This window comes from Bactrocera tryoni, chromosome 4 (assembly GCF_016617805.1).
Source record: "Bactrocera tryoni isolate S06 chromosome 4, CSIRO_BtryS06_freeze2, whole genome shotgun sequence".
Classification (NCBI taxonomy): domain Eukaryota; kingdom Metazoa; phylum Arthropoda; class Insecta; order Diptera; family Tephritidae; genus Bactrocera; species Bactrocera tryoni.
In genome coordinates, this window is record NC_052502.1 from 36,619,066 (window position 1) to 36,629,432 (window position 10,367).

General features: G+C 33.8%; 1 protein-coding gene across 1 annotated transcript; it reads right to left on the reverse strand.

The window, feature by feature from the left end:
- Positions 1-3,222: 3,222 nt before the first annotated feature.
- Positions 3,223-7,124, reverse strand: LOC120775900 (EF-hand calcium-binding domain-containing protein 1-like). Its single transcript, XM_040106291.1, has 4 exons — positions 6,530-7,124; positions 4,141-4,264; positions 3,641-4,000; positions 3,223-3,480 (listed from the first exon to the last, which is right to left on the reverse strand). The coding sequence occupies exons 1-4, from the start codon at positions 7,024-7,026 to the stop codon at positions 3,361-3,363; spliced, it is 1,101 nt and encodes a 366-aa protein (XP_039962225.1). The 5' UTR covers positions 7,027-7,124; the 3' UTR covers positions 3,223-3,360.
- Between the last annotated feature and the right edge of the window lie 3,243 nt (positions 7,125-10,367).

Consider the following 10,367-nt stretch of genomic DNA (forward strand, 5'->3'; position numbering starts at 1 on the left):
ATATATGTAAATATATGACAACTGATACGTTTTTTTTGTTGTGCCATATACGTGCTTTATTTTGTTTGTAAATTGAATCTGGTTTGATGCAGCAACAAATCATTCGGTTTTCTTCTTTGTTTTTGTTTTATAACTTTTTCTTTTGTTGTTGTTGGAGAAAAAACAATTGGCCAGTAATCCAAGCGTTCAAAGTCCCTTTCGTTGCTCATTCTAGGCACACATGCACACATGTACCAGCGAAATTAATTCCGAAACAAATTGATGTGACGCTTATTTTGATTGTTTTGATGAAAATGATGATGATCAGGAAGAACAAAAACAACAATAACAATAAGGCAGTGAAACTATGACATGAAATTTACTTTCACGATCGACGGCGACACCTCAAGCTGTGCTTAGAAGCGCCTCGAGAGTGTTCAAGTGCACAAATTTGTTGCCACAAATGATCAGATGGATGGGTGGGTGTGTGTATATTAATGGGTCTAGATATGCAAAATAGTGTTTGAGGTATAATAAGTTGTTCTGAATATTTCAGAACTGACAATAGGGGCATGAACTTGCAACATTTGATTCACAAAGATACATATAAACAAAAAAATTGTATATTTACATATATCTGTGCAAGTATGTACATATGTTTACATATATGCAGGTGCACGTGCCCACCGAAACCATGTATTTGCGAAGTGGCAATAATTTCAATTTCCATTTACATTCACATTTTAATAAAGCCATAAAAAAGAGATAAAAACTAATAATTCATGCTTGCCGCTTTGTTGTGCTAGTACTCTTACATAAATTACCTATATACATATGTATGTGTGTCGGCGTGTTTGTACCGCACACCCTGACGTGTTGATCTGCGAACTGTTGATCTCCGCTGAGTGCGCCACTTTGTTCACATATAGCAATAACTAGTTGAATATTTATACTGCTGTTGTTGTATGTTGTTGTTTGCTGGCCCCGCTGAAACACACGCTTATTACCTTGCATGACGCATGCAACAATGCCGCCTTTCGTCGGGGCTGAATGAGTATGCATAACTGTTGATGACACAGATGAACCTTTTGGCTACTGGCGACCTTTCTGGTGTCTGGCAGTTTGGTTGTTTAAAGTAGGCTCGGATTTAACGAGTTTTTCGTTAACAATAGCAATGAAAGCTTCTCTGAGATATAATATTCTACAATTTGTATTGTAAGTGACACCCAAGCGAAGAACTTGTTCGATATTTCTAAAATTCGAAAATTCACATAATAAAGTAAAAATAATTTTTCTACCAATTTCACAACATTTTTCAAATAAACATTTACTTGTGGATAGAAATATTCTACTGTAGAGTTTTTCAATAGGGAAGATATGATTTCTAAGTGTCGTTTCGGTAATTTTTTACTATGTCATTATCGATATTTTTTTTTTTCAAATAATATAGTATTCAGTAATGTTTAAAATTTCAACATGAACAGATATCCACAAGAGCAACGTTTACAAATCATTCAATTTTATTATCAAAATAATCGTTTTCCAATATCTAATCCAACAAAATAATCTTCTCCTTCGAGTCTCACTTTCATCTGAGTGGCGCGGTAAATAAACAAAACTGTCGATTCTGGTGCGAAGAAAATCCACAAATTATTCATGAAAACCCATTACATTCATCTAAATTGACAGTATGGTGTGGTTTTTGAGTTTTTGGCTTCATCGGTTCGTTCTTCATTCGAAATGACGCTGGTGTAACCATTACTGACAATGTAGAGCGGCATAGATGATGAACCCCTCTTTGTGGCCGCTATTGGAAAAAGTGGCTCTTGACAACATCTGGTTTTAACAATACAGGGCTACGTGCCACACAAGACGTACAACAAGCGAATAATTGCGAGAAAAGTTTGGAGATTCGAAATAGTGATATTGAATGGCCTCCAAAAAGTTGTGATTTAACACAACATTTGAGTTTCCTTAACAGTTGGTGTGTTTTTTTTTTTGTTTTTTGAAAAGAGATCATATCACTCTTATTGGAAAACTCTGTATTTTCGATTTGATGATAAATACGTAGGTTGCTTATTATATTTATTTTATGTTTTTGAATTGATCGTAGCACTGTTGCCACATCGAAAGTATTAAAAAAAATAATTGTGCTAAAATGATCGTGATTTAATGGAAGATTTCGGCGGAGATGAATATTTGAAATTTCGTTTTGACTGTTTATAACAACAAAAATGTTAACAAAATTGTGAGTTTCTAGATTGCAACGCTAGTGTTGAAATATAAAAAACAACCAACGTAGTCTGAACTGAAATGGTTTTTCTCTGTTTTTGTTAAGGTTTGTTTTCACCAAATCGAACCTAAGCTATAGTGAAAAAAACCTGCAGACTGCTTGAACTGTGATGAAATGAAGGCAAGTAGGCGAATTTCTAAAATTTCATGACCTTCTGAAGCTTGTTAAGACAGTTCTGAGGTCATAGCGGCTGTATCTCGACAAAGGATAATGCTGTGTCTTAATTGATTTCCCGTAGCCGAGGGATTTCATGGAGTGATTAGCACTGGATGAACCTCAAATATTAAAAAAAAAATACCATTGGAAGCTTCGAATCGTGTTCACACCATATCACATGCTTGGAATATCGGTCGTTAGAAACTGAAACTGTCTCCCGCTCTTTTGGTAAAGTCATACACATTTTTCTTATAAAGTGGACTTTACCTGTCACATTTTTTCTCTTTGTTTGTAGGGGTATATTAAATTTGCCACGAAGTTCGTAATACGTAGAAGAATGTGTCCTAAACCCTATAAATATAGTATATAAATAAATTATCAGCTACTATCAGCATAACGAGCTTAGCCGATATAACCATGTCCGTCTTTCCATCTGACTGTATATACGAAAAGTAGTCCTTAAGTTTTTGAGATATCGATTTGGAATTTTCTCCCCAAGAAGGTATTTATTTGTCGAAACCGCTGATATCGGACGTCTATGGCATATAGCTACCATACAAACTGAACAATCGGCATCAAGGTCTTGTATAGGACACTTTTGTACTTTACGAGATATCCTCAAGAAATTTGACATTGGTATGGCATTAATACAATCTGCGAAGAAATTGTTTAGACCTGATCAATAAGGCTTATTGGGAAGGGTATTACATCAATTATATATAGGGGCCACCGAAGTTAAAGTTTTTTCTTGTTTGCTTCTCCAATCAGTCGAGTTTTAAATATGAAACAAGTTCTGCCATCCTGAATGAGATATTATTCTATGCTCTAGCATTTTCTAATATTTCTCAGCTAATATTTTCGTTTACATTTCTTCTTATATTGTTAAATATTTTAATGCATTTAAATTAGATTAATATAATATAACTGGAAATTTATATTTGTAATGTTGAAAAGAATGAAACAGTGGCCGTCTCAGATGGTAAGCATTGTCCAAAGGCTTGCAACAGCAAGGGTTCGACCTCTAGAGTGCCCATAAAATCCTCTATTGAAACCTGAAAGCCATAAAACTTTATAATTTTTTGTATTATTTGATACAAACATATTTCGAAAAAAACTTTTAACACAAAAAAAAGGATAGAAAATATAATAAAAATATAACTTATTTTGTTTTCTAATCAGTTGACAGTATTGATAAGTTTTAATACAAATTACCTTGCCATCCTTGTCCAAATCGAATTTTTTCAGCACTATCTCCACCAAATCCTTAACACCCTCATCGGGATCTTCATCTTGCGGTTGTTTGATAAGACAATTACGCAACAATGTAAACATCTCATCCTTCGCGATGAACCCGTCACTATTCAAGTCGTAAACGCGAAAGCAAAAGTTTGCGCGCTCGGCTAATGAACCACGTAGGAATATCGACAAGCCGGTCAACCAACCCTCCAAACGTAATGGTAGGCCCTCATGTGCGCGATCCCAACAAGAAAATATGCGCTCCATGAGAATTTCTTCGGTTACAATATCGAATGTGCTGTGCAACAGTTCGCGGAACACAACGCGATCAATGCCCTGTGGGAGTTCAGCATAAGTAAATGAGAATACATAAAATAAAGTATATTTACTGTAATTATTGAATTTAAAATATAATAAATTCAATGCATTAAATTAATTTTTTAATATATTTCTAATCATTTTGCGCATATTTTTACCTCCACTGTTGCATGCGGTTTTACTATTGCCGCACTGGAGTTACCGGTTGCCAATGCTTTTGCTGAATATTGACAATTTGATATGAGTTTTCGATAGATTCGACACAAAGCATCGGCCTCAGCTCTGAAAATAATTAAATAAAAAATATAATAAATTTTTAATAAAAATACAATAAAGATTTATCAAAATATTTGTAGGTAAAATAACAAATCAGATTAGTTTCGGTTAAGTCTATCGAAGGTTTTTTGTTTAAATATTCGTACAGACGTTGCTCATACGCCACGTAACGTCAATTGAAAGCACAGTCTTTCAATTATAAAGAAACGTTTATTTTGTATATAACTAAGCTTGAAAATAATAAAAATTAAATAAATAAATAGATAGATAGTAATGAAGAGAAATATAGACATGATCATTTTTGGTCTAAATTTCATGTACGAGTCAAATCGAAAAACAACAACTTTAAGTATTTTGTGTCCAAACTTATATTTCGAATTAGAGTGAGGTAAAATTAAGCTAAGTTAAGTTAGAGTTTTAAAATATCTAGCAAATTTTCGTTACGTTTCATTCTTAAATAGCTTAATTTAAATTTTTTAAGAAACATTAAGTTTGTGCGAATTTAAAAGAGGGAAGTTTTATATTAAACTTTATGTTATTTTAAAAGGATAAACATATGTGCACCATTATTGTTTATAAGTTATTTTAGACGTCGTGACATGAAGTTTATCGGCGAGTATGAGTATGGGTGGTATAAATTTGTTTCCATGCATTGCTTATGCCCCTGCATTGCAGCCCCTTAACTATCATACAGCTTTACTGGATTCAAAACTGAGCTTGGTGCTGTTTAGTCAAGGATGAAAATACCTTAGGATTTCAAAAGCTCTTTAGTTTTCTACGACGTATGTGTAACTTCGCTATAATGCTGAAAAATTAATTCAGGATAGGCAAAACCTTCGCGAAGATCACCAGAACTTGATCCAATAGCTGCACATAATACTCCAAGTCCAAGTTGCTAGAAACAAAGCATATTGTAGTGGTTGTTCTATAATTTAAACCTTCAAAGTTTCGTCTTTTAGGGGAGATTGTTTAGATCTTCATTATTTATCCTAAATTAAATTTTTTTCGTCTGACAAAAAACACTCTCCCATTCTTTAATCCAAAACCTCCGATCAGTGGGGTTCCTGCTGCTTTCGTTTTTTCCATAGCAATAACCCAATTTAATAACATTATCTACGACACATTCAGCTCTTTTGATACGCCTAAACATTTCGCGATTACACAATCACTCAACTTAAACTTGGATTTTTTTTCAACTGTCAGTTGTTTTCCACGCGACATTCTTGATAAAAAAAAACAAAACATAAAACATTCTTAAACTAATTAAAAAATATATATTTATTTGAAATTTCCATTTGCTTTTAATTGAAATATACGAGTAGTACTTTTGTTGCCTTTATGATTATTTATTGCTGACGCAAAAAACAATAATAATATTCATCTGTTATCCGAACAACCCGAAGAATATACGATTTTCTTTTTCGTTTAAGTATTAAAAAAAATCCAAGTTCCAAGTTATTTTTAAATAATTGCGTTCACCCTTTTTTAACCGCTAACACAAAAGCTCAATACTTTAAATTGGAATATAAAATCACGGCATTCTGATGTAATTTCTATCAAAATAAAAATTCTGAATAATAGGTTGTGTTGGAGATATATGTTATAATTGTTGGATCTCGAGATTTCAACAAATAACATGACGTGATATAACATCAAAAGGCACCTATGTGTTAGATATCATGCGAATTTCTCAAAAACTCTCGAACAAATTTTTATAATCCCTAAAAGTTAAACTTCGCCTTAATAATTGGTGGCTCGAAAGCTGTTTTAAAGCCATAGTTTCTTACGCAAAGTTGTACAAAATGGCCCGTGGAACATTTGCCATGTAGCCGATTTTTCCGTTTGGTTTCCTTTAAATCGCCCTGCTCTAACACATATAGCAGCTGAAGTGCCTGAATATCTGTGGCGACTAGGCGTATACGTTACTACTTCATCACTAGATAGATATAAATAAAATAATTGAGGTTTCGGACTATGGTCTATTGTATCGCCTTCTATATCACATATGGTAGCAAAGGTCCAGCACTCTGAATAATTGTAGGAGCATTAGCTTCATCACTAACTAATTGCACTAATTAAAAGTTACTCATACGACATGTAACACTCAATCCGTTTCTCTTCCTGGTAATAAAGTAAAAAAATTATTGTAACAATTTCTTCCATTTAGCTCTCTCGCTACACTAAATGAGCTCAATTTTTTTACTTATTATTCAACATAACTTATTTAAAATAAACAACCGTTATACAATATAATTATGCACTTGCACTCACTTGGTGAACTTTGTCTTTTTGCGCAAGTTCTCCAACAATTTCGGATTAATTTTGCCGCTCAACTCGTCCATCTTGCGCTGGCGACGTCGTCTATTCGTCTGTTTGGCGCGCATTTGTGCATTGTAGGAGTTGCGTTTGTTGCTCGCCAGAAATGCGGTGATGGTCCTCAGTATACATTTGTTGGTAAGCAATGCTGACTTCTCCTTGCGCGCCGAGACGCCTGACTTGCCATTTGCCCCCGTTTGTGGTGGGCGTGCGCCGTCTGATGGCTCAGCGGTTGGAGTGCGTCGTGCAGCACCGTTGCTGTTGCCATTGTTAGTGGCGCCACCTCCAGCTGCCACCTTCACACCTGAAGCTGTTTTCGTTACCACTAAAGGAGTGAAAAATAACAAAAGATACAAATAAAAAATATTACAAAGACTACATTTATGCTTATGCTTATGTCGCAAGTGAAAATATAAGTAAAAAAAGTAATAGAAAAAAAGTAACAATCGCATAAAAATTCGCTAGTGAACAAAGTAATGTACAACAACAATACCAAATACCGACTAAATGCGCGTCAATCATGCAATAATGACAGCAGGCAGCAGACAACAAATCGCCTACAATAAAAACTAAAAAACAGACTCTACCACACACACACATGCATGGCAGTGGGTATGAATATTTCGAATTTCATATTGTATCGCTATTTGCGCTTGATTGATATCTAACTTCCTTTATGGCAGAGTCGCGCCAGCCTACAAATTCCCGTCTAAGCAACATACTGACTGCCTCACTCCTCCGTCTACATACCTCCATACGCTCATATGTGCATTGCCTGTCTGTCTAACGGTTAAATATATGCCTGCTACTTTGGAGTCGCTTTGCTCTTCTTTCAAATAGCATACTAATTCTCCGTATGAAGACATTTGTATAGCGTGACGATTGAATGGCAGCAGAAGTAAATGATTTTATTAGCTGGTGCCCACACCTCTCCGCCAACCGTCGCCATACTATGTTTGTATTGAATGCATTCCAAATGCAGCTCCGTTCTCACAGCTAGACAGTCAACTGCCGCCTAAAAGTATGCATTGCGAGTGCTTGGATAATGCCATTAATTTGTTGATTCCATACCAAAAAGGAAAAAAACAACAAAAATAACCATTTAGCATATGCATAGGACGGCATTTGTATATGTGGTTGTCTGTATGTACACAAACACATATGATACCTTCGGTGCGGTTGCCAACAATGTTGTTGTGTACAAAAAACAACATACAACATTCTTTGAAATGAAAATTTTCTGCAAACTTGCGTTATTAGGGTAGTTCGTTTTACTTCAGGAAAAAATGTGTGGTCATAATAATATCTAATGAACCCGAAAACACATTTTAAAAATTTAATAAATGAGCGAGTTCGCATTTCACAAATAAACAAGCGATGGAATGTATTTCTTTTTTAATTTCCTCGAGCGGTTAAAAATTTCGACTTTAAAACTCACAAGATTTACAAATTAAAAAAAATTTATTTTAAATTAATTGTAAAAAATATTAATAAATTGAGTATTGCACATTTTGAAAAGCTTCTGGTCAAACATTTTTAAACCGGGTTGCCATAAAAACTAAAAATTTAAATACAACAATATTTTTAATAATTTTTGAATAAACCATTTTTACACTTTTGTTATTTTTCATTTAAGAGTAAATTTAATTAATAATATAAATTAAAAAATATACAAATAATAAATATAAGATATAAAATATTAACTTTTTTCATTTATAAAATATTCACTTTGAATTTTTTTTTTAATTTTTAAATTTTTTTTTTTAAATTTTTTTTTTTTTTTATATTTTTTTTTTTAATTTTTTATACTTTTTTTTATTTTTTTTAAATCAAAATGTATTATATTTGAATATTTAAAAAATTTAATGAACTTAACTTCCAAATATTTGTAGATATTTAGTAAAAAAAAAGGTGATCACAGACTTAAAAGAAAAAAAATATAATTTACATATGTATATTTATATACAAATCCAAAAATAATATATAATGAAATATTTTTTAATGGTTTCCGCAAAATTTTTTAATTTTTTTCATATAATTCCTAATAATTTCGGCATTTTATGTTTTTAAAATTGTAATAAGAAACCACACGAAAATAAATAAAGTTTTGAATAGAATTTTATTCTGTTTAATGTAAAAAATAAAAAAATGAAGCATATACTTGGATATATTCACGCTCAAGCTACCATCGCACCTTCACTAAAATTTACTAATTTCTGGGCGTTGACTCCTTACATATTTACACTTACTTACATATGTAACACACACTCTAATACTTAGTTTTTATGAAACTCGTTGGCACCGCTTTGCTCATACATTTAAGTATTTGGTTTCATGCTGTCATAGTTTCGAAACTTCACTAGCAGCCCATTAACACCATCGCCTGGTGGCAAGCTTAGCTCCGTGGGTTCAGTAAAACTTTTTCATTTGCTGTTTTTTCTGCGACTAATTTTAGCCAAAGGAGAATAGTGCTATCAACACTCGGTGTGAACAGCACTCGGAAGTGGTGCTGTGTTTTGGTAAATGACGTTTTGTCAAATTGGCTCAGGAGTGTGTGAATTAATTAGCGAACTTTAACAATTAATTAAATCACATGAAAACTTCTTTACAATGAGTGTATGTGTGTGCAATCACAGACATTGCATGCTATATTTAAACTGAAATGTGGCAGTAAGTTTATTTGATTTACTTAAAAGAAGCGAAATTAAATAAATATTCTCTTAGTAAATATGTAGATAATAAATTGTGCGGAAATATTGTTTACAGTTATATTTTCTTTATGATAACATTTGGTTAATAAAATCGAAATTCATGCGTAAAACTAAAAGTAAAATTATTTTTTACTGCAATCATAGTGTTTTGAAAATACAAGTATATACATACATACATAGTAATATGAGCAGTGATGCTGTGGCGTATACGTTACTACTTTATCAACAACTATTTGGACTAATTAAAAATTCCTCATACGCCACGTCACTCAACCACACAAAAATCAAGAAAGATTTTGCTAACAAGCAGCCTTAAAGCCGCTATAACGTCTGAATTTGATATCCCCCAAAACTAATACGGCGGTATAAACTGACATTGAGCAATATTAAAACTTCCGTCAGGATCGGGAGCGCCCTCTCTGAACCGTGCGATATCAAACGAGGTTTCAGACAAGGTGACTCCCTATCGTGTGATTTTTTCAATCTACTCCTGGAGAAAATAATTCAAGCTGCAGAGCTGAATAGAGATGATACAATCTTCCACAAGAGTGTACAGCTGCTGGCGTACGCGGATGATATTGATATTATTGGCCTCAACAACCGCGCCGTTATTTCAGCTTTCACCACTCTGGATAAAGAAGCGAAGTGTAAGGGTATAGTTATAAACACGGATAAGACGAAATATCTCCTGTCTTCAAATAAACAGTCAGCGCATTCGCAACTTGGATCGCACGTCACTGTTGACAGTCATAACTTCGAAGTCTGTCGCAGTCGATGGAACGATGAGCTGTACGATTTATACGAGGACAAAGACATAGTTCAGCGAATGAAGAGACAGCAGTTCCGCTGGCTAAGTCATGTCAGCCGAATAAACGAAAACACTCCAGCTCTGAAAGCATTCGACGCAGCAGCCGCCGGGAGAAGCAGAGGAAAGGAAGACTTCCATTCCGTTGGAAAGACCAGGTGGAGAAGGACCTGGCTACATTTGGAATCTCCAACGACTGGCGCCCTGCACCTCTATTGAATATACACCAGACATCTAATGAAAGTATAAATTTCACAGACGTTACTTCAATGCAGTT

Bases quoted from the DNA above. Each gene is read 5' to 3' on its own strand.
- LOC120775900 (XM_040106291.1), bottom strand. From the start codon at position 7,026: ATGCGATTGTTACTTTTTTTCTATTACTTTTTTTACTTATATTTTCAC. The intron at 4,001-4,140 runs GTAAAAATATGC...GAACTCCCACAG, and splicing joins AACCGCATGCAACAGTGGAG to GGCATTGATCGCGTTGTGTT. The intron at 3,481-3,640 runs GTAATTTGTATT...TATGGCTTTCAG, and splicing joins ATTTGGACAAGGATGGCAAG to GTTTCAATAGAGGATTTTAT.